A 25440-nucleotide genomic window follows, 5' to 3' on the forward strand; every position below is an offset into this window, starting at 1 on the left:
CGCGCCAACCAGTTGATCACCGTGCCACGTCTAAATCATCCCCGCAAAATGTGTTCTTTTTTTTTTTTTTTTTTTCCTAAGGCCCTAATGAGGTATGCAAATGTATGGAAAACATTATCATGCAAAGAGATGGTACGCCTTGTTATGTTAGAAAAATGCAACAGTGCCATCTAGTGACACTGCAGCCATTACAGTACAGCAAAAAGTGGGGAAAAGGGCTTTCTGTCGTTGACGATACAATGTTAATGGCTCAAAGAAATTCTTTTTTGGGGTTTCCTAGAAATAAAAAAAAAAAAAGCTTGTTTTGGAGATGCAAGGATTCCGCCCAAAACCCGCAATATCTAATAAATATTAATATAAATCTATTAATCTAATTATTATCTTAGAGTATGAACGACTCATTTAACTTTGAAATGTGCTCCAGATTTATTTAGTTTCGAACCAAGAAAATATCTTGATGCAAAAATGGTGAATATACAGACACGCTTAAAAATACCGTTGATGATTCTAACCTGAAAGGCACCAAAGACAAATGCTTCCTCCAAAACGTAGCTTAAAACAAACGCAAGACAAATTAAGAGCAACACAATAATAATTAGCGTATTTTACTTCTCTATCACATTGTAACAATCTTAATTTGAAAGGTTAAATAAGACAATAGTGGTCTTGTGGGTGCCTTAAGCTATTTTACATAAATACAATAGTCACTACTTTTCGTGTGCATTGATCAGCTCCCTTTTGTGACTACATTGTCCGCTATGTGTGCAAGGTCATAATAAAAAAAACTACTAAATTCAAAGCAGAACATCTGACAAATTAAAAAAAAAAAAAAAAGTACATACACGTTTACAATAAATTACATGTAGTAGAAAACACAGCAAAGGGAACCACTATGTCCTTGCTTTCGGTTGGACGATGGCGATATGCCTGTGATTGTCTGCTGTCAACCAACAAATAAAAAACACACAAGGTGTCACTTCGTCCTGTTCCCACACAATGGAAGTCCAATATTAGACTTTGCTCGTTTTAATGCAGAAGCGAATGCGTCACTGTGTGTTCTTGTACCGTAACGCGATTGAAAATGTGTGTTTTTCGTAAGTGGGATTACAAGAAAGAGCATTTCATGTGGAACACATCGTTAGCACCGTGCTTTTGCTAATTTGGGACTACACTTGTATTAGCCAACCCATTAAACCTACTTCCTGGATGCACGTCTGGTCCCGCCCATAAACGCTGTAGCGTCTTCGTGATGGCTCCCATAGCGACGCAATCCATAACAGTTTTGTTGTTTTTAAGGGAGTCCTCTCCCGTCGCTCTCGCCTGCGTGTGTCATTTATGGAGCGAGATGGAGACGTAGGACGTCGGGATGTAGCCTTCGTCCCCGTTGCTCCTACGGACGCGTGTCCAACCGTCGCCTTTGTCTTCCTCCACAACGGCCAGCACCTCTCCTTCCTGCATGGCGATGGTGCCTTCGCTGGCGCCTGCAAAATGGCCACAACCTTGATGACTAAAACTTCATTGCTTTACAAATAACTGTCACTACATGGCATTCAGAACTTTTAGTTTGATTGTTGTTTTTTTATTTAATTATTTGAATCACAGTGGTTATTTTCCAGACTGACAGATGTCAATTACTTTATTTCTCGACTGTTCTGGAATTTCTTTAGATTGTGTCATTTTGTTGCATCTTTTTTTAGATCTTTTGTCTGACTTGATTTTGTTGGGACAGATTCTGATGAAGTGATTTCTTGATTGAACAAGTCTGGAGGTAATCACGCTTGGGTGTAATCAGTGAAAATTGGCAAAAAAAAACTGTGATTAGCCACAATTAATTTATTACTTAACAAGGGGCATAATTACTTTTTCCACACAGGGCCAGGGAACTGATTTTTTTTCCCCCTCTCTTAAATTAATTTAAAAACAGCATTTTAAATTCACTTGGGTTATATTTGTCTGATATTTATATTTGTTGGATGATCTTAAACATTACAGTGGGGAAACTATGGAAAAATCGAAGAATTTGAAAAGGGGTCCAATACTTTTTCACGGAACTGTATATTATAATAATACAAAGAGAGGAAATGGGCGAAAAGGAAGAAGAGAGTGAGGATACTTCAGAGGGTGTTAGCAATGAATGAATGAACATTGTACTCATGCATTTTGGTGACAGAGACTCCCCACGTGTCACTTTTTAGCTAGAGGTATATATTAAATTATTATTCTAATATCGTTTCAATAAAAGGTAAGGGAACGCTGCTTTAAGAGAAAAATGTGAGCAAAACACAGCACCAGCGACATACCAGGAAAATTGTACATGGCAGTGCAGTTCCCAATGGGAGCCGCCAGTTCCTCATCTTCAAAGTCGTCGTCAAACTCGGCATAGATGGCGTGGGAAGAGGCGTCGGGCGTCCCTCCGTCGGAGTGAGCTCCATCCGGGCTGCAGAGAACGCACACACGCGCACACAGACACACATGTAGGAAATCTCAACGCGTCAAACATTGGTGAAAGGAAGAGGCGAGAGTCACCTGAGCGGTTCGTGAGTGTCATTGTTGCTGAAGGAGTGAGATTTATATCGTGGCGTGTCTCCTCGACCTCCCGCCTCAGCCAGCCACGTCTGGAAAATTGTCAACCAGATTAGGCATTAAATTGCAATTACGTTCAATGCATGTGCATTTGGAGGGCTCGAACATGACACCTTTAACAACTGTGTGGCTGTTGCAATGACTCTACAACGTACATTGAATAAAGTAATCACAAATGTCAACTTATCAAGTTAAACCTAACGAGTAATGAACGTTTCATTGTCGACGTATGTACGGTTAGAATACAAACTACCTGGCTTCTACGAGGTGTAAGGCATTTATTTGTACAAATTCCTCATAAAACAACAATCAAGTATTGTATATTTTGTTTTATCCACAAGTAAACAATTATGTATGTATGTTGCATACATCACTGTCCAATAAAAACTTTTTTTTAATTTTATTTTATTGAAAACACACAAACATTGAGTTTTTCATTATATTGCAGTCCCTCCAAAAAAGTAGACATGAATAGATGTATGAGTAACTACATGTCTTAGATGGATGAAATAAATATGTTTCTTGTATAAAAGCATATTTGCATAGAACAACAAAGGTGATAGCTATTGCACTTGTCTTCGACTGGAAAAAAAATGAAAAAGTAAAACTTAATTAGTTTTGACACATCACATTAAAATATGAGCTAATTTGAGCAAAAGCTGGTAATGTTATTAGACACAATTTCTTACACCGTGTATTAATCTACATTGTGTAAAGGTCTGTGTCAGTCGCTTTCTCCTTAACCGCCACCGTAAATGTCAGCTTTCAACAGATGCCACATCTGCTCAGTTAAAGGGAGGCGTTACTTTGAGGTGCGGCGTCTAATTACTCAAGCGGCTTGTGATTTAATTGGCATCTAATAGAATGGAGGCCACTATTTGAGGAAATACTTCACGTTCATATGTTCCGTTTTCAATTCTGGTTGAAAATCATATTCAATGTAAACCAGGTAAAACAGGTTATTCATAAAAATAGAATTTATTCCATGAAAATGAAATACAGTTTGATTACTTGCGCAGATCTAGTGCAAAAATTTTTTTAAAATTTAATTATTTGTCAATCCATTTCAACCTATATTCAATTGAATACACTCCAAAGATATTTAATGTTCAAATGGATAAATTTAGTTTTGCAAATATTGACTCATTTTGAATTTGATGCCTGAAGCACGTTCCAAAAAATTTGGGACAGGGGCATGTTTACCAATGTCTTATGTCACACCTTTCCTTATAACAACACTCAACAAGAGTTCGGGAACTGAGAACACTAAATGTTTAAGCTTTGGAGGTGGAATCCTTCCCAGTTCTTTCTTGATGTACAACTTCGGTTGCTCAACAGTCCGGGGTCTCCGTATTTTGAGCTTCATAATGCGCCGCACATTTTCAATGGGAGAAAGGTCTGGACCACTGGCAGGCCAGTCTAGTTGTCGCACTCTTTTACTACGAAGCCAGGCTGTTGTAACTCGTACAGAATGTGGCTTGGCAGTGTCTTGCTGAAATAAGCAGGGACATCCCTGAAAAAGATCTTGCTTGGATGGCAGCATATGTTGATCCAAAACCTGTGTGTACCTTTCAGCATTAATGGTGCCTTCACAGATGTGCAAATTACCCATGCCATGGGCACTAACACACCCTCATACATCACAAATGCTAGCTTTTGAACTTTGTGCTAATAACAATCCTTGGATTGTCCTTTTCCTCTATGGCTCAAAGGACACGTCGTACATTGTTAAAAACAATTTGAAATGTGGACTCATCAGACCAAATCACACTTTTCCACTTTGCACAAGTCAATCGCAGATGAGCTCGGGCCCAGAGAAGCCAGCAGCGTTTCTTTGTGTTGTTGATATATGGCTTTCGCTTTGCATGGTAGAGTTTTAACTTTCATTTGTAAATGTAGCGACAAACTGTGTAATCTGACAATGGTTTTCTGAAGTTTATTTTTAAGTTTATCAGTTTGAAGATTAAATATCTTGTCTTTGTAGTGTAGTCAATTGAATATAGATTGATAAGGATTTACAGATCATTGCTTTCTGTTTTTATTTACATTTTACACAACTTCATTGGAATTGGGGTTTGTACTTTTACTTAAGTTGCACAAGCAATGCTGTTAACAAGATGATTTGCAAAATAATCATTACCACAGAACAGCCGTGTTGTGCTACTAAGGTCCTGTGGGTGAACTTAATTCAGAGATTGTAATACGTTGTACCTGCTCCCATCAAACTAAAAGGCATAATAGCCTCTCTCAGTAGGTTGCTCAAAATACTTCATGTTCAAATTAATAATTCAGAGCGCAGCCCATCTACCTTTTAATGGCCAAGGTAAATTATCAGAGCCCTGAAGTCACCATTACCTCATACTTGTTTTGCTCCCCCCTGAGGCGTTCTATATTCAGATTTGTCTGATTGATTTGGGGTGCCAGACTGGCGGCGTCTCCCAGATCCGGATTCTTTTCATACACATCCTTCATCTTCCCCAGGGCCTCACTGACAGCCAGACACACAGAGAGAGAATTTTAAGAGTTTCATTCACAAACACCATTGTGTCACTACTATGTGAATACTCCATTCACTCACAGCCACCAGAGAGGCGCTAACGGAGATGTATGGGCACACATACAAACCTCTGATCTATTTCCTTCTGCAACTTTCGGCCAGTTTCCTCCAGTTTCTCGTGCAGCCTCTTCCTGCGCTGCTCCGGAGGGAGGTGGGTGAAGTCCTCAGTGACCGCGGGCTGCGAAAAGGTCACAGGAAGTCAACATTAACACTCCGGAACTTACAGAAAGAAACAACCCCCCCACCCCCACACCTCTTTCCCCCGCCCTAAGGAAAAAGATTATACACCAAGGCTCAAGTTTGAGTTCAGCTCACTTTCCAAAAAGAATTTGAATCTAGTCACAATTGGTCACTCTATACGAAGGAGTATTTAGGCCACACCGAAAAGAATTACATGACGATCTTGAAGTCATATTTTCAAGATTGCAGTCATAGTATTACCAGAATAAAGTTATTTTCAAAGTAAAAACTAATTTTTGTTAAATTAGTTGTAGTATTACAAAAATAAAACTATTTAAGAAGCTGTATATTTTTAGATGAACAATGTATAATTCCGAAATGAATAGTTATAATATTACAGGAAAAAAGTCATACCTTTTCTTGTAAAATTGCAACTTTAATCTTGAAAATGTAAAAAATTTTCTCGCGAAATATTTTACTTTATTCTTGCAAGTTACAAGTTTAACCTCAGTGTTTTTTTCCCCATTGTGGCCCTTTTCTCCGAGAGAACATTTAAAAGTAATATTTAATCAGCAATATTCTATTGTCACGTACAACAGTGAGCTGAACCCCAAGGTATGGAATAGTATCAGTTTATTGTCAGTCCTCAATATATGTGGAACATGACTATTTTTTTTTTTCCTTGTAATCAGTGTGGCCCTGACACTCTTCTATCATGATCCTTGGTGCAGAAAAAGCACCATTTTCCTTAAGATTGACCAATTGTGTCCTCCTCTCCTCCACCAACAAGTGACCACCTTTTCAATGCAAAAAAAATAAAAAAATAAAACTTAAAAAGCCAGCTGCAGTGGTTTTCCCTCTAGCGTTTGCTGGTCAGATTTGTTTAATCTTTTTGTATCGTATCCAAATAAGCATTTGCATGGGGAAGGTGGCCACTTTATGAGTCACCCGCTTCGCAAACCCGCGCCACTAATGCACTCCATATTACCGGAATCCTCTCTGGTGTGAACTTCTGAAGGGGAAGGAAGCAGAAAGAATATATCGGAACACATTCCTAGTAATTGTAAAAAGAGGCTTTTTCCCTCTGCAATGGTGTCCAATACATGACGGATTTATTAAAGTGTGATGTGTATAACATTCTATATAAAGAATACACACACACACACACACACACAACACAATACATATGGACATTATGGGTGAAGCATGTGAAACAAAACATTTTAAGGATGAATCAAATGTATAATAAAAACATGAAAATTAGACTTTACACCGATTTTATTGGGCTGATCGGTATCGGCCGATATTTAGCATTTTATGCTGATCGGCTTTAATGTCATAATTCGCTGATCCCATCCATGATGTCATTGATCGGCTCCGCAAAAGACATTTACTCCGTGCCACCGCATGTACAGTATATTTGAATCCAAAAGCTAGTTTATTTGTAGCCTTGTCGCGTGTCTTTTGACGTAGTATTGGAACTATCTGACGGACAATAAAGTTATTTTTAAAAAATAAATAAATAAACGTTGGCGGTGTGGAACAGACTAACATGTCTGAGACAGGCAACACGTAATGCCCGGATCAAACTAAATAATAAATAAATTAATTTGCTCTTTCACGATTACACTGTCACACGTTACACTGTTACACGTTCGTTTAAGGCTTGCTTGAGGTATGTATGTTCACGTACTTTTAATATGATACGGCTCACAAGCAGGCAATAAAATGTTATGTAGCCTAGCAAGCTAGTGGTACCACGAACGGTTGGACGTAAACATGCCGCCGTTCTCTCGAATCATGCTCTAAAGTTTCGGTGTGGGTGAAGTAATTTAATTACAATGAAGTAATTTAATTACAGTGAGTAAGCACCCATTATTTCTCTCATGTAATGTTGGTTTGACCTGACTGATTAGAATACACGATCTGACTAGAGCAGTGATTTCCAACCTTTATGGAGGCAAGGAACATATTTTACAATTGAAAAATCTCTCAGAACACCAACAAACAGAAATGTCACAAAAAGTGGATATGTTAATTACGGTATTTACTTCCTGCCATCTAATAGAAGACCATTAATTTGTTCCGTCTGTTACAATGCCTCATTGGCATACATAGAGGAACAAAGATACATTATTTATTGTAAATATAATTTTTGGAGCAATTAAGTATATACAGTAAATGACCAGGTCATTTAAATAGACACATTCCTCCATCTTGTGATCGGATCGGTTATCGTTTTTTTTATAAACTTGCTGATCGGCCCCAAAAATCCTGATCGTGTAAAGCCTAATGAAAATACAACAAAATGAACAAAGTGGTGCTTAGGTAGAGAGACAGCCCTGTGGAGACCCCAGCGAGTGACCGGCTCTCCTTTCGGGAGGGACTCACCGATCTCCTGAGTGTGCGGAAGGATGCGATTCTGGGTTTGACTGTCTTATTGATCTCCTTCAAACAGTACGACAGGGGGTCCCGGCCAAACTTGGGGGACAGGGGTCCGTTAACAGGCGAGGGGGCGGGAGGGGTGGAGAAAGGTGGGAGCGTGGAAGGGGAGAGCTGGTAAGGGGAAGTAACAGCATGACGCAGGCGGGTCGATGTACAGCAGAACGGGTGAGAGAAGGAAGAGGAAGGAGGGGTTGGAGGGATGCGGAGGGGAAAAGGAGATCAAAAGACAAACAAGGGGACAAGAGAAAGAAAAAGACACCGTCAACACCTTAAAGCACAACACGAAGCGAGAAGACAACATGACAGCAAACACACACACAGTCACATACACAAGGCCTTTGAGCTCATAACACATACGCACATAATGAAATAAAAAGAACAACAGTAAGGCAAGCAGCAGTAGCTTCCCCCCCGCACCCCAACTGTGCAGCAACAGCCCAACACCTGCAGTCACACTAATCTACCACTGGAGGCCGAATACACCTCTATTCTTGTATTACAGCTACATTAAAATCTAATGATAATTTTTATTTGGTTTATTTATTTATTTTAGTGGGAATATGCACTAGGCATACACACTTCAATTCTCATGTGCCTTAGGTTGAGAAAGGGTTCTCCCCAAGATGGCAGCATTTCCAGTATAAACGGTCGTCTTCTGTGAGTATATGAATAATATCATAGTCAATATCAATCAGATTCATAAATAAGGAATATCCGTGAATCCAATGAACTAAAAAGCTGTGTTTGTTTAACACAGGTGTGCATGTGCAGTAATGCAATCTGTCACTTAAATGACACAGGATACTTTATAGTCCCAATCTAAAACAGACCCACAAGAGGCCTCGGTATGGACTCTGAAACCCAGACACTACCATTAAGTGGAGGTGCCCGTTACCGCGAGAGTAATGGCGCTTTAAGTACAGTTGAGTGCTTGAAGTGAAGGGCTGGTGTTTTCAGGGCTAGATCCACAAAGTCCCTTCAAGTCAGCCTGCTATTCATCGGGCTGCGGGCCTAATTGGGAGAGCATGACTGATCTCACACACACACACACACACACACACACACACACACGCACGCACGGCCGAGCGCAGCCTTGGAAGACATGCTGAGAGGAGAGAGGCGTTGAACAAGCAAACAAGGAATACAGAGGGGATCATTTAGTGTTGTGAATGGAACGGAGGGGGCACATGGAGTGGTGGTGGGAGGGTGACTAACCATATGACCAGCTGAACACCTATAAGAGAGAGCCACTCTTCGTGCCCTTTGAGGATAATTAAGAAAATGCCCTCCCCATGGTGCAGTTCCACTCCGCAGCTGTAGGTGGTGATAGTGCATATTGCATTGTGAGCACCAACTGTGAAAACTGAAGATAAATTCCTCAACCTGCACCATATTTGTACCACCATAACTTCTAAAAATGATTGGTGGAAGTGGCAAATGTATTTTTTACACAACCCCCACTAACTAACTGTACAATAAAAAGCGCACTCCGAACATAACTTCCCGCTTTTGCACTTGGCGGAGGTAACTAAAAGCGACAATTGACCCTGATTCCCGTTTTCCTGACCCGGCAAATAACATTGCGGCTTGCCCTCACAATGCCAACGATTGTCGCGCCAAGTATAATGGAAGCAGTGTGTTTGTGGATGCCTGCTGAGGAAAAATTCAATGTTGTTCAGGCCCTGTGCTGCTGAAAGCACAAGCGCAGCACAACGTTTGACTGCCGCTTGACCTGTGCGCAGCGAGGGAGGGTTGGAGGGTGTGGGGAAAGGGTAGGGTGCTCACTCATGCAAAGGGGGTGTGTTCTAGAAATAGTCCATGGGGTGCGATAGGGCATAATGATTAAAAAAAATAAATTTAAAAAAGATGCATGCTGTGGAGCGTTACAGTAGAGTGAGGTCCGTCCTGGCTCGGCCCGCCATGCAAGGAGTCACCCACTAGTTGACTGCTGTGCTACTGCATTCATGTTTTGTATACACAGGTGCATCTCAATACATTTGAATATTTTAGAAACGGTCATTTATTTCAGTAATTCGCTTTAAAAAGTGAAAGTTATGTTATATAAAGTCATTAAAAGCCCAATTCATACCAAGTTCATTCCATCCATTTTCTACACCGCTTGTCCTCAATAAGGTCTCCGGTAACCGCAACCTATACCAAGTGAATTTGGGCGAGAGGTGGGGCACACCTTGGATTAGTTGCCAGTCCATTGCAGGGCAAATTCCTACCCAGTTTCTATTTTAAAAAGCATTTAGATTGTGCCTAGTTTAATATTTTTATTTCTTGAGATGGGTAATTGGGAGGGCAGCACTGCAGACGAGTGGTTAGTACATCCACCTCACAGTTTTGAGGATGGGGGTTTGGATCTGGGCTCCGGCCTTCCTGTGTGAAGTTTGCATGTTCTCCCCGTGATTGTGAGGGCTTTTTTATGGGTACTCAGGCTTCCTTCCACATTCCAAAAACATGCAAGCGTGGAAGGTTGTTAGAAGAAAACTGAAAATTGGCCTGTAGTGATAACGTGTGTCTCTCTGTGCCCTGCGCTTGAGTCGAAACCAGTCTAGGGTGTATCCCGTCTCTGGCCAAAGTTAGCTGGGAAAGACTCCAGCTCACCCGCGACCCTAGTGAGGCTAAGCGGTATAGAAAATGGATGGATGGGCAATTCAGGGGTTTTCCTTAGCTGCCAAGTACAATCAAAATTATAAATACAATATTCGACTTTATGAATGTATATAATATAGGTGTTTCTCTTTTTTTAATTGAACTGCTGTACTGAAAAAAAGTATGCTTCACACAATAATTAAATTTATTGATATGCACCTGTATGTAGTCAATCATGTCCGCTTTGATGACATGCAAAATCCTACCTTCGACTTTTTCCTCAAAAGCCAAAAGTTTTTGCCTCGGTTCTTTCCCAAAAGGTCAATGGGGCCCTTGGGGGTCCCCAGACTGCTGTCTGACGACGTCCTATTGATGCCTTGACTGAAGTCCTCAAATTCCACATCGCCCGGACGCTCAAAGCCCGACTTGTTCTGCTCGATGACCACCGACGTGTCCTGGATCACACATCGTGAGAGCAATTCAGTAGTTACTCTGCAGTGCTTGTTTAAAGCCAACAGAAAGCATAAGTGACTCACATTTTTCTCATTGACGTTGGTGCCGGCTTTGGTGATGCCCTCCAGGCACTTGCCAATGATGGGCATCACCTGCTTTTCTGTGTCCGAGAACAGGATGTAGCCCTGCGCCAAATTCTGCATTCGCCGCTCATCCAGTTCTTGCATTTTCTGGTTCACACACACAACATCAACAGTGTTTTTGTGTGATGTGAGAATAGTTTTACATTTACTTAAGGCAAGTAATGTGGAAGTGTAAAAGTGAAAGATAAATGAGAGGTATTCATCTAACTTTTAATATGCTGCACATTAAGCAAGTGGTTGGCACGCCTGCCGAACAGTTCTGAGTTCGAATCTCAGCTCAGACCTGTGTCTTCACCCCATACTCCTCCCACATTTAACAAAACATTTTAGACTTATTGAAAAATCTAAATTGTCCAGAGGTAATCTTTGGTGTCATTTTATCAGGTTTGTAATATAATTTGGGTTGGAAATGCCAAAAATGTCCTTTTTTTGAAAGCTATTCTAGTCAGTCTTTTCCACCTGGCATTTGAGACGGTGAGATTTCTCATTATTATGAGACATGTAGATGAGCTTTGCTCTGACAGGCTCGGTCATCTTCCGCAATTTAAATATGGCTCTGATTGGTTCATACCTCATCGTCTGCTAGCGTCACTCGTGAAGCTTGGGGCGGCCAAGCATTTATAGCGATGTCGTATCCTTCGATGCAACATTCAGACTTGCGTTTGATTGCGGTGTTATTTATACACACAGAATGCACATTCCCATCATGTGCACCACATTGATACGTTCCTCCCACCTCTGGCATCTGCGCGCTTGTGTCCGGCGAAGGTGTGCTCTGCGGCCACGGGCAGCACGAGACAAGTCACCCTGGTTGATTCCTTTGATTTTTTTTTTCCCTTCCCACTTCTACTCCCCATATTTTGAGTTTAAGCTCAACATCCGCTCCCATTCATTCGAACTGAACCTGTCGCGATGATCATCGCTGGCGACGGATGCAAACTTGGATTTGGTGAAGTGGGTAGGCACTTGAATAATGAGTTAACTTTTTAAGTCACAAATGCACTTACATCTGACCTTTATGTGACCTTTAAATAAATACCTCTCAAAACCTTGCACAAATTATTATCTTTCCAAAGAAGCATTCTGACTACAGCTCGCATAGCGAGTTTCATTAAGATGACTTACATTAAAGATGAGCGGCATGTCAGTGAAATAGAACTGCTTCTGTTCCTTGTTGAACTTTTGGAGTTGAGCAGCATAGTCGTTCTTACACTCCTCTGCGACGTGCGCTCTCATGTGAGCTTGTTGCTTAGCCTTCCGAGAGCGCACACAAAGAAGAAACGGTCATTGGCTGGATTGCATGCGACCTTAACATTTGCATTGAATGCATGATAAAGAAAATACAAATAAACTCCACTGTTTTCACCTTTTCGACATCCGCCTTGGTAGCATTGATGTCCTGATCAGTCTTCTCAGCATTCTGCGCTGCACGCTCTGCTTCTCGCCATTCCCGCTCAAAGCGCTTTTTACTCTAGAAAGAGGACCGCAAGGAGGAAGAAGAACATAAGCAATGTGAGCATGCTGATTTAATGATATATGGCTTGGATTAAGGCTCTGCTAATTAACTTTTAGAGAGGACATCATACAGAATGGGTCCTTATTGTGGTTGCTGTGGAACGGACAAAAATTGTTTGGCCGCTCTCAGGCGAGAAGCATATTGCTTAATCCTCGTGTTGGGTTGGGCAATGTAACCTGCAGCATGCAATACAAAGTCAACTCATTTTAATCCTAAAATGTGACTAAATTAACAACAACAAAAAACTACATATGTATGTGTAAATTTGAGCTGTAATATAACAGGGGAGTAAAGGCAAAACAATACAGTGTATGTACACTAAAAAATACAGTGTTGGTGTATGGAAATATATCTTTACAAAAAAAATAACTAAGACTGAAGTCAAATGTTACAGTATATGTATATAGTGGTATATCATTGTAATGATGTATTATGATACATTTTTGGCCATAATTATCTTTCATGGTTGCTCAAGGGAGATCCTGCACGTCTACTGTTGGGTCCATTTTGAACTTTCCATTAAAATATCGGGGCCGGCATGTGGAGGAGGAGACCACACTTACGCTTTCTAGCTGTTTGTTGGTGCTCTCCAACGCCTGCTGGGCCTTCTTGGCCTCCATCAGATACTGCAGACATTTGTAAAAATAGAATCAGCGACAAGGGAAGGAAGGGTGGGGCTCGGGGGGTTCATGTGACAGCGGGGGAAGACGGCCATGAGTAAGCACAGGGTAAATAGTGACAACACGATGGAAAAAAATAAAAATGGAAAGTACAAATGCCAGTTTGTCTGCCTGAGACGTCTGGTCTGCCGTCAATCTGATAATCCAATGAGACGGAGCCAAGGAATGACTTCTCGCCGAGAGACAGCTCATCACTGCATATCTAGTTTGGCTTCAATAAACTCCCACAATGTCCACATCACCATGACACACATCAACCGCCCCTAATATCTACTGCAATGAGGGCTAAAGTAACGGAATATGCCTACAGGAAGGTAACTTTCTAGGGGGGGGGGGGGGGGGGGGGAACCTAACAATTGGCACAATCTCTGTTCAAATACATTCTAAAAGTTCAGGATTGGTTCTTGCACAGCACAACTCATCTAAGCATGCTTTTATGGAAAAGCGCCTTCCCCACAAAGTTGGAAGCATTCAACTGGACTGTAGAAGTCAAGTGAAGAATTCAGACTCAGGGGGAACTAAATGATTTAGTCCACTTAACTGCTTAAGGAACTGATTAAGAGGTTTGTTTCAATACCTTTGTCCACAAACACTCCATGGTATGCTCTGAGGCCTGGTCCATATGTCTTGTTAATGAACTCAAATGACCAACAACAGTGTGCGAAATAATGACAAAATAACTTTTGACCCTAAGTCCACATTAAATTGTGACTATGACAAAGTTGAACAAGACCTCAGCTCCTTCTGCTATTGAGTCAGATGTCATTTGAAATCAGTAGGGTTCTTGCTTTTCTTGCTGAAAATTTTGAAGAGGACAACAGGTTCTAGTAATGCTTTGACGTACTTAACATTCAATTGACTCGGATTCACGGGCATCGTCTTAACTCACCGACTTTCGCTCCTGCTTGAGTTCCTGCAGGTACTTGGTGAGGTTAGCGCAAATGTTCATCAGCATGTTCTCGGCCACCAGCTCCCTCTGGCCCGCGTAGTCGTTCATCTCGTTCAGGATGTCCATAAACGACTGGTAGCTAGTGAGCCTAAATGAGAGGAGGGGAGGAAAGGGAAAGAGGGCAGGTTCAGGAACACGGCGATGAAGCTTACAGGTAACACAGTGCACAGTCACAGGGAAGTCATGATTGGACCTTTGTGATATCTTTATTCCTGCTTCTTGCAGAAGCGTTTAAACCTCTCAGACAGAAAGTTACTGTGCAGTACAATCTTGACGGTAAAACCTCACAATTTTTACTGAACATAACCCCACCGGGTGGTGTACAATTTCTAGTGTTGATCCAAATTAGGATTGTTGGGTCTTTGAGTACGTGCTATTCTTAAATGACTGTGTTTCTAAGTTTGCTCACCTGCCATCTGGCTCATCTTTGCTGATCCGTTTTAGACTGAATTTCTTTGAGAGGTTCCTGAGACAAAACAAAAGTGCATCAAAAATAACGTGACCCAAGGTGCGTCAAAAACAGTGTAGACTGTAGACGTACACAATGCGGAGAAAGGTATTGGGACATTTGGCTATTACACCTGCAGTGGAACTTCGGTTGTCGTGTTTAATCTGTTCCAGACAAAAATAGAATCGTACGAAAACCAAGGCAATATTTCCCATAGGAAATACTATAATTACAATTAATCAATTCAAGTGTCTGGAATTTAGACACCCAAAAATATTAACAACATATATTTTATCGAAAATACCTGTAGTTCTACATACAGAAAACTGTGTGAAATAAATATAAATGACTAATGAAGTGGATAAATGAGCTTTTAACACACGTTTACCTTGATTGAAGACTCTTGCTAGGTTATGGAATATTGCAATGAAGGGAGAGAAAAGAGCCATTTTCGTACTTTGCTAGAAGTTCTCTCTTGAATTCTATCGTGTTTCTCGCCTTCTTTATCAATTGGCTGGCACTCGGAACAGATGGCAAGTTGTATTCCACAATTCAAACTTTTATTAAACAACTCAAGGCAATAAATCCTCCTGGTCTGCTCGGCAACACTCTGGCAAGGTGGGGCAACATTGGCGCAACACATCCTGTCAAAAGTTAGGCCATTCAAAAAAAAAAATTTTTTAAATAGTGCTTGTTTATTGAGTGCGACTGCTAAATAAGCCATGACGTGGCCAAAGAAGCTGGGGTGAAACTGTTATGATACTGCTTGCTTTTATTTTTAAGCTCTGACTTTTGACAGGATGTGTTACACCGATGTTGCCGAACACATCGGGAGGGTTATGTATAACAAAAGAATGTGTATGCTTTGCCGTCTGTTGAAAGCTTTTAACACAACTTACGAAATCATTCTGATGAACATGCAGACTAGTCCAACTTCTGAGGCGTGTCCTAATACGTTTGTCCACTTAATGCACATTGCATCGTAGTACAAACTCAGCAAGAGGAAGTTTGGGTCAATGAAAGCAAAGGTTGAATGACATCATGCAGAGGCACATAAAATTATTTTAAAAAAACAGCCCATCCTCTTCCTGGTGCTGCTCTTCTTCCTCATTTCACTCTTCCTCTGACCACATCCTGTGTCATGTGCCCGTCTGCTCCCACTTCCTCAGCGCATGCTCAGCGAGTGGGAGCAGCGAGGATGAGGAGGGAGCAGTGGGATTGCAGCTGGAGAATGAGGCCAGTGTGTTCCGATAGAGTCATGAGACTAGACAAACATGCCATAAACAGCCCTTTCAAATGTGGACGCACACATGCACACGCACTTAAAAAAAGATGATGCAGGAGAAGGACAAGGCCCACCTCAGCTGCTTGGCATAGTTCTGCTCAATCTCCGTCCTCTCCTTCACAAATTTCACATACTTCTCCACCAGCTCTAGCCCGGAGTGAGTGTGCTTCTCGATGACGTCACATCGGTCCTTTAAAAAATTAATAAATAAAAACGTTTACAAAGAGCACAAGGGACAAATTAGGGAAAAGAGACGCTGCAGGATGTGAATCATGTTGAGATAATGTTCCACTGGCTGGAATGCCGTCAAGAATCTTGCTTCATGTTACATACCAGAAGTTCCCACCGCTCCTATTAAAGTAGCATAGTTACTGTTAAACATGCATATAATTGTACATTTGCATGAGCTGCTTGTCCAATATTCCATTCATAAATGTGTCACTAACCCCGGTGCAATTATAGGTTCACGCCCACATCACACCCTCTGTCACAAACTCACTCGAACACTCCCGCGTGTCCTTTTTCAACACCAGCATTCCAAATGTTCAAATAGTAGCCATTTATGGAGCACAGAACCATATTTGGTTACTTGCAAACTCGACATGGACCCCACACAAGTTGTTATGACGCACAAGAACCATGTGATGAAAGGCCATGATGTTAATGGATGCTAGAAAGAAATAATGACAATTATTATACATAAAGAATATATGATTATCATAATTAAAATACATGCATCAGGGTTTCCCACATTTGTGGCACACCGACACAATTACATTTTGGGCACCACGAATAGATTTTGGCTTTTGCTGAGCGGAAATTGTGCCTACAAACATGCATGGTCCAGTGCTACCAATGGAAAAGATAGTGTAAAGCCCTGTAAGTGTTTATATTGAAAAAGTATGCATGTATGTATTTATATGATTGTATTTTTTATTGAAATATGTTTATATATTATAAGATATTCGTTAAGTCTTGCAGTAATTACTTTTCCCCACGGACTGTTACTGCAGAGCAATAAGCACAAGCCAGGAAGAAAGAAGGTGTAAAAGACAATATTTAAAATTTGGGATCCTTTCACACTAAAAAAAGAAGCCCGTGTGCAATGCGCCTATTGCAAAGCGAAACTGGCTTAGGTTACACAACAGCATGTCTACGGTAAAGTAAACATTTATTCACACTATATTTAATATAACCAACCTTTGTTACTTAAGAACGAATTACAATCCCTGCACCATTAGGATAGACACCACCACCGGTGCACTCCCAATCGCTTGATTGAACGAAGGCAACAAAATAAACACAACCCCACATTTACACACGACGCAGAGTCACTCAACACGCAGAGTGGCTAACGGTTAGCCCCGGTCACAGCCAGCCAACTCTGCACTGTCATTCAGACTCCCACGTCCCTCAACCAGCTAGGCCCTACTTGCTAAAGTCACATGCATTCAGTCACAGACACAGACACAGTACTGTAGAACGTAAGGATGCAACCCCAGTTGGACAAAAAAAACAAAAAAACTTGGACCTCACATGCATATAGTATTGGTGTTATGTATAAAGCTCTAAAATATATATCAATAATACAATAAATATATTGTTGCTACTCCGCAGAGTTCATCTGTCACGGGGGTGGTCTGGAATGTAGCCCCATCTTAAAAAAAGAGAGATTACTGTACATTCTTTATTTATTCTATTTACAGTAATGGCGTTTTTAATTGTCATTTGGTTGTCGTGAATGCCATTAAGTAGCAGAAAAAGAAGAGGAACAAACAGCACAAAACTGTAAACTGGATGTTGCCGTGACAAACGTACTTGCTGAATGGCAGCACAACACTGCCAAAACTCAGATAGAATGAATTAAATGTGTATCCATGTCTACAATAATGCAACTAAGAAGCTTAATGTGACCTTGTTAAGCTCATTGAAATATCCTCTTTATTGTTTTCATATCCTGGTAATAAGGCCGCAAGTTATTGAACGAAACCACTTGCTATGATATGAGGCATGACAAAAGCAAATTGCTAACAAATGTAGCATGAAAAAAGGATTTGTTTATTGTGTTTCATTTCAGCTGGAAACCTAAACATTCTCTGTCTGGTGGAACTAGATATTCAATGAAAATAAAAGAGCACGCACAGACAAGCCTTTCAAGAGTGAGTGACGAGATTGCTGATCGTCTCTCACGGTACATTCCTAAGCGTCATTTGCGTCCAGCGATTGTACTGAGGAGAAGCTGGGAGGTACAGGGGAGAGTAAATTTGGAAAGGAGATCCTGACAAGTCGGGCCAGGTCCTGATGCGCCCTTCCGAAGAGGACGTTTCGACTAATCACAGAACAGAATAAAAGGTTAAAACAAAAGGTCATCTCAGCTGCCTCGCTGAGGTCATCATGCACTGCAATACAGTACAGAGCTTTCTGGGAGGACTAAAAATGAAAATTAAAAAGGAGGCCACGAGTGTGGATGATCCCTAATGCCCAATTTAACTGTCAGCTGACTGGCCCGCCTGAGGCCATCAGCATGAAACATCAAAACGTGGTCATATTTATCCACGGTCCAAATAATTAGGTTGTCTGGAACATTTTTGGAAAACAGGGACACATCATTGTTTGTCACATTTTTATTTATTTTTATTTTTAACTAAAAACAAAGAGTTCACACACTTTTTCCTCTCTGTCCTGTTAATGCTTGTGTGGTATTAGTTTTAGCAGACTGTGTGTTTATTCTTCTGACTTAGATGAAAATCAGACGACATTTGATGACCAATTTATGCAGAAATTTAAGAAATTACAAATGGTTGACATACTTTGCCCTCCCACTGTATGTGGTTTAGAGAGCCCAAATGTTCGGCAGCTCACATTTAACATCATGTCGTCACGACATTAGGTACACCTGCCCAATCTAATGCAGAAGCTGTAAAGAAATGCCTTTACAATGATATTATGTATAATATTGCTCAGTTTTGATGAAAGTATTAAGTTAAGAATACATTTGTTCTTTTGAAAATAGTTGTGTTAAGTGTTTCAAATATTTTGTTTAACACATTTAGCTACACGAGAGGGGCAAAACATTAGAAACATCACTGTGTGCAAACTACAAATCAAGATATTAAATTAATGACAAAACTGAGTATTTTTTTTTTAGACGGAATAATGGATACAGTTTTATATATACTAAAAGAAACATGTTCCCAAGTGACACATTTGTGGTTTCAAACTACTTCAATCAAAAAGAACCAGCATTTGCTTACCAAATGCAAAGAATGAGACCGATTGATCTTTAATCACATGACTTAGCATTGATTGCTTAGTGCTCAAGTACGCAAGAATTACAGTGATAATTATCTCTGCAAGTCAACTGAACAGCTCATCAAGACATGACGATATGTATCCGCCCCCCGGTAGAGGCCCTGTTCGCGCTCGTGATCAAGTTACCGCGAGCAGACACACTGGTTTTGCACACCGAGCACCTTTTAATAGCGGTGGGATTAAGCGTGATTAGTGGACAGGTGCCAGAGAAGTGACTGTCGAGGTAAACCTTAACAGAACCAGTGAAAGGGGAACCTCCAAATTGGAACACGTTTCATGATGTGAGTTGACTTCAAAGTTGTTCTCACTTAAAAAATAATAATAAAATACAATTTTTCCCATGGGAAATCATGTCAAGTGGATTGTTCATTCTCACCATCATACATTTTTTATCTCCGCAGGTGTAAAAATAACTAGATAAATAAATGAACTACTGTATAAATAAAACTAAAAGTAAAAGTAAAACTGCTCACTATTTGACGACAGACGTAACAGAAAGGGAATTTCCAAGCCAAGCTTCTCTGATTATTTTAATGCTGGTCCTTAGCCATTATGCTTTCGGCTATATTCACGTTAGCATATTGTTCATAAACCTTATGCAACATAAAGTGTACCGTCAATAATTCTTATTTATGCACCCACCCCACCCCCGCGAATAGCAAAATTCTGTGAAGAATTGAAGCTCATTATAATTGCTACGACAAAAAAAAGCTTAATGCTTATAAGCGAGGGAGGGGGTCAAAAAAAAAAAAAAAACATAAGCAGGGGATGGAGAAAAAATACCACAAATAAGCGAAGGTTCAGCGAATAACGGCGGATAGGTTCCCAAAAAAAAAATCTGCAAATGCCGAACTACAAATATTTGAACACAAATAGTGAGGCAACATATGTAGACAGACAAAATCATCCTCTGCAAAAAATGACTAACATTACTATTATTGTAACTCACTGAGTCAGTTGTGAGACTCTTCAAGTGTGTTTCTATGCATGTATTATACTGCTCTCTGGTGGCCACCACCCACAAAACCAGAAGCACAAGAGCCGGAACAGATTAATGGCATTCCCATTCATTTCAATGGGGATCATTTGAGATACGAGTCTTTTGAGTTCTGAGCGTGGTCGCGGAATGTATTAAACTCATAAGTTGAGGCACCGCTGTATTTACTTTTCGATGAAACTACAACATTTTCACCAAAATCAATCCTAAAGCTGGAATCAGAACCTCTGCTTCATCCTGCCGCTACCACCATCCAATCAAAGTAGGGCAAAACTAATTAGACTGTTGCACAAGCACACAGAATAGAAAAAGGGACGGAAAACGTGGCCCAAGGGGGGAAACGCTGTAATGAGGTTTCAGTCTCCCAGTCTTTATCTCTGCAATGCAATTTTGCTTGTCAGAGAATGTGCATAAGCAAGTTGCATCAGTTACATCACATATGTGGTTACTATTGGGTCTACTAGTGTGCAGTTGTCTTACTAGCTCCAAGTAGCTGCAGCAGCCAGATGCTGACGGAACCATTTATCTAACCACGAACTAAAAGAATCCACTTTGTGGAATAAATGTGGAAAAAAAAGCGGTAAGAATAAGTGTGACAGCATACCACTCGGGACAAGAGAAACATTTCACATTAAAGATGAGCCCAAGTCATTTCCGCATTTCGTTTCTATATAAAAAAAAAATGTAAAAAGCGGTTAAAGGAATGGATGGATGGAGGGAAGGATGTTTGAAGGTCAGTGCTGATATTGTGCAAATGTGACAGAGAACAATTTTGTACTGTATTGTTGAGATATAGCTAAAAACTTTTTCACTATCTCAGCTGGCTGAATTTTTTGGGCAGGGCTTTTAGCCCTGTGATGACAGTGCGCTGGGGCGTATACTTTCTGGCATGAGGCCCTTCCCCACTATATAACTAATGAGCACGGTCTATGGCTATTCGCCGGAATTGCGGGTTACAATAACATCTTGGCCTATTTCTAGCACAACTACATCATACAGTTAGCCATCAAGCTATGCCTACAACCCGAAAAATGCATTTTCCTTGAAGTGTTTTTTTTTTTTTAAACTTCTCTGTGATGTCAAATTTCCAACACATTTTAGGCCTCTTTCGTGGGTTTTTACGTGCTTTGAGGCCATATGCATCTCAGTTTTAGGCTCTGTGAATAGCAAAGGGAAATGGAAACAGGGCAATGAGTGACTCGACTTACACCTTTTTTGGGAAACGGGCCATGGTTCGACCAATTTTTCTGCTTTGACTTGCAAGCGCGGACTTGACATACGAGCGCTGTGTGGTGGCAGTGACTCCTCAACTCACTTCAACCAGCAATTTGGCAGCTACAATAAGTGAACTATTCTACAACATAGAGGCTTTAAGCTGTTTTTCTGCCACTCCCAGTTAACGTTTACTGTCAACTTAACATAAAACAAAGAAGCACCTTGTGTATTGAAAAACAACACATAGCTTAGCCTTTCAGTCCGCTAGCTTAATACCAATACTAAATAGCATCTATGTAGCTGTGCTTTAACCATTTAAGCAATGGATTGTCCACATATGGTGCACATGTAGACAGACATAACAGGACTTACACATCATATATTCTTTATCCTCTGTGTAGAACGATTAATACTAGTGCCATTCTGACGAGCTGAGAGGGGAGTTGGGATGTCGCAATGAACAATATATCCATCTGTCAGTCCCAAAGGTGGCAAAGATGGGCACACCAGAAAGGGCAGCACAATGGCCATTTAACTGATGCAGTGACAAAAACAGTTGAATTGTATTTAACTATGTCATTATTGTATGTTTTTATAAAGCACAATATTATGGAGTGCTATTTTTGCCACATTAAAATTAATACAAAAATTGTTGTTTTGTTTTTTCTTTGGGGGGGGGGGGTTGGAACAGATTAATGTAATTTCCATTCATTTCAATGGGAAAAGATGCTCTCAGTGTTTTAGTCACGCAGTAATTCTCCCTCTCGGGTTCGAGTCGAGTCTTACAGCGGTTAACTTGGTTTTACACTTGCAGGACAGCTACGATTGTTACAATGCACGATGTCGACTCGCCTTAAGCAAGCATCCCTCTCTCCACTTCTTAATCATTACATCAAAGGGTGAGTGCAGTGGATTCATATAGTTTGATTATACAGCAGGTGAGTTCTTTTTACACTTCTGTACTGTTAATAAAGGATTTATGACAATAACAGTTTCAGGTCACTTTGCAAACAAATAAGAGGAATGGACTGCGTTCGGCCTTGTAGGTTCCACTCCATTCAAAACCGTTCAAAAGCAGTCCCGTGTACAATCACTGTTGTGAATTGACCTTTAGATGCAATTGTTTTATTGCCGCTCATAAAGCATTCCAGATAAATCCAGCTGGAATAACTCACAGAAGCCAAGTTGAATGACTGCTAGTAGAGAACTACAATTATTAACTTTCATGTAAGTTGTTTAAAAAAGAACTACTGCCATTGCTGTTTACAGCTCAATGACAATGATCTAATTTTGGCTACCAGTAATTTCTATTTATTTAATATGCATACCTCTATTGCCATGGTTTTCAGGCTTATGCACCTTGAAAAAAAATTGGATTAAAAATATGTACTACTGTACTTACTGTAATATTTGAGATGTGTAATTTTTTTTTTAACTGCTTCATTGCTTTTACGTCTTTCCTTTATGTTGTTTTTATGTGTTGAGGACCACAATGTAAATAAGCTCTCGGGCTTTATTGTGTTTTTTTTTTTTTTTTATCGTAGTTAATTATACTTGACTGTATGTCGGGAAGTGCTATTGTGCTCTTTTCTGTGCCGTCATCAAATAAATCAAATCAAATGTAACATGGAAGACTCCGGTGCACGCGAGTAATTTACAAAATTGTGGAACAAATGAAGGTTGTTTTCAAATCAAAAACGACGCTGAGCATGCGGATTCATCTCTATGGAAGCCAAGTGTCAACAAGGAAATATGTATTCCCATGGGTGCAACGTAACCCTGCGGGCCAATTCTAAATTGGAAGCACGGAATGGAGCACACATAAAGAGAGGACGTCACAACCTTGATGTGCAACTCCACTGGACGTGATGTTCGGACATAACATTAGGTCCAACCTGCACGATCTCATGAGTCAGACATCACAAAGTGGACACGGATTTTTTATTTTTTTTTGCATCACGTGCACCTAATGAAGTCTCCGGGGAGTGTGTCATCGTGCAAACGTGGACTAACTTTCCAAAACTCGTAAATTTCCAACGGGCGATGCGGTGACCGCGAACGCACCATACCGAGGAATTAAAACAAGAATAGCAGCTAGCGAAACCCAACCAAAAGCTAGCAAGAACGAGTCCCCCTGACCGCGTAACTTAACTCGGCAGCGACTCACCCATAGCTCGGTGCCCCAGTCCATGTTCAGCCCGCTGGCCAAGCCCTCTCGACCGCCCCGAATACAAAGAACTTCTCCAAAGTTGTCCCGAGTATAATCCCCCAAAGGCGGACTGCGGAGGAACACTACCCGTCGTCACACTTCCACAGCGTCGCTCGCTTCCTTCGACAATTAAGTCAAGCAAACCGGTAACATAATTGGCCCATTAAAGCCGTCTGACAGCTGTTAGTCGAGTTTGTCCAAATATTTTTCATAGCGAAGGAAAGAAGGATAAACTAACTGGGTTGCATATCCGCGTCACTCCCAAATCCTTAAAACCTTAAAGGGCCAGCGCACCCAAATTTGACGGCAAGGCCACGTCCCGCCGGCACCGCCGTGCGCGTGCTCGAACGTCCTCTGCGTCAACGCGCACGTCGAACGTCACGTGACACCTGACACAACATTCGGTACATCTGCGCTCTTTCATGCTGTCCAGTGCAGATTTTGTTCAATTCATTTTGTGGCGTTTCTCTTGGCTGCGCTGCTTGCAGTAAGTGGATGTTAACCCGATGTAGCAATGGGACTGTTTCTTTAACCAATCAGATTTAAAAGCAAAGCTGGCCCTTATGGCGTCAGCCTTATTCCGTCCTCTGATTGCTTGGTCTCAGCAATATTGTTACAAAATATACAAAATATACTCAGTGCACACATTAAATGTACATTTTATTTATTTTTTTCCCCTTTTTTTCCCTGTTAGATAAATATTGATTCAAAACTGCTCTGGACTAAATACACAAACAGCCGTTTGGACAGACCCCCCCCCCCCCCCCCCCCCCCCCCCAAAAAAAAAAAATTACAAAAAAATTTTAAAAAAATAAACACTGGGCGCCACTAAACCCTTTTGATATCTAAACTGAGAAGAAGGCTGCATGTAGTTTTTTTTATTTTTTTACCTTGGATATTGTTTTATGTAGTGTGTTGCTTTTATGAAATCATTGAACTGCTACAGCAAAGTCAATTTTATTTCTGCATGTAACAAAAATATTTTGAACTCTGAAAAAGAGGCATTTGGTTGAAGCTTACTTTCAAAGAAATTAGTCAATGTCTATTTGGGTCATCCTATTCATAAAAAAATATTAGTTTGAATTGGTCACAAAAAGTGTATTCTGTATGTTGAAATAATGTAAAACATGTGTAACTAATTTAGTGAAATGTTCAAAATGTGGTATATTTAGAAGAATACACAGTTATGTCTTGAGGTGCGAAAGTAATTGTTTTAAAATAATAATTTACCCCCCAACATATTTGAAATATTTTGGGGTATTTTATAGATTTTCAGACCTCCAAAGCTGTCAAAAAGGATTGCCTTTAAAACATTTCATGCGTAACAAATTACTATACTGGACAATGTGTGTTATGATGATGCTGTTTTGTGTCAAAAATCAAGTAGAAAATACAGTAAAACACATACAGTCATCATTTATTGTGGGAGGAGAAGTAACTACAATAGGCTGCCAAAATGATTTATCCAAAACACAATTCCAAATGTTTAAAAAAAAGAACATATTTTATACAGTTTTTCAGCGCTACAAAGCTGTAAAAGATAGCCTTTAAACATCTGTTGTGTATCAAATTATTGAACAATGTGTAATATGATAATGTTCTTCTTTGTGTCAAATAAAGTGGTAAATTTAGCAGAACAAAATCAGTTATCATTTGTTGAAGTGGTGGTGAATTGTAATAGAGTGGTAATATAATAATTGATCCCCAAAAAAATGTTACACATATTTTTAAAACATATTTTATCAATTTTATTCATGGCTTCAAAGTTCTGAAACACTGCCTTTAAAGATTTGATGCATATCAGATGACTGAACATTGTTTTTGTTTTTTAACAACGATGTTCTGTTTTTTTTTCAAAAATAAAGTGGAA

The 25440-nt window shown here is 40.3% G+C and overlaps 1 protein-coding gene across 6 annotated transcripts; it reads right to left on the reverse strand.

The window, feature by feature from the left end:
• Nucleotides 1-407: 407 nt before the first annotated feature.
• trip10a (thyroid hormone receptor interactor 10a) lies at nt 408-23831 on the reverse strand. 6 transcript variants are annotated; one of them, XM_061699814.1, is made up of 16 exons: nt 23529-23831; nt 15912-16027; nt 14514-14570; nt 14045-14192; nt 13039-13101; nt 12326-12430; nt 12085-12213; nt 10900-11046; nt 10630-10818; nt 7712-7876; nt 6309-6332; nt 5209-5318; nt 4939-5071; nt 2527-2615; nt 2301-2437; nt 408-1481 (listed from the first exon to the last, which is right to left on the reverse strand). In XM_061699814.1, the coding sequence occupies exons 1-16, from the start codon at nt 23550-23552 to the stop codon at nt 1330-1332; spliced, it is 1788 nt and encodes a 595-aa protein (XP_061555798.1). In that variant the 5' UTR covers nt 23553-23831; the 3' UTR covers nt 408-1329. The 6 variants fall into 6 exon arrangements, with proteins under 6 accessions (XP_061555798.1, XP_061555803.1, XP_061555801.1 ...); XM_061699819.1 differs by lacking the exon at nt 15912-16027; XM_061699817.1 differs by lacking the exon at nt 7712-7876.
• Between the last annotated feature and the right edge of the window lie 1609 nt (nt 23832-25440).

Source organism: Phycodurus eques, chromosome 16 (genome assembly GCF_024500275.1).
Source record: "Phycodurus eques isolate BA_2022a chromosome 16, UOR_Pequ_1.1, whole genome shotgun sequence".
Taxonomy (NCBI): domain Eukaryota; kingdom Metazoa; phylum Chordata; class Actinopteri; order Syngnathiformes; family Syngnathidae; genus Phycodurus; species Phycodurus eques.

Bases quoted from the DNA above. Each gene is read 5' to 3' on its own strand.
- trip10a (XM_061699814.1), bottom strand. From the start codon at position 23,552: ATGGACTGGGGCACCGAGCTATGG. The intron at 14,193-14,513 runs GTGAGCAAACTT...CCTCTCATTTAG, and splicing joins AAAGATGAGCCAGATGGCAG to GCTCACTAGCTACCAGTCGT. The intron at 13,102-14,044 runs GTGAGTTAAGAC...AAATGTCTGCAG, and splicing joins TCAAGCAGGAGCGAAAGTCG to TATCTGATGGAGGCCAAGAA.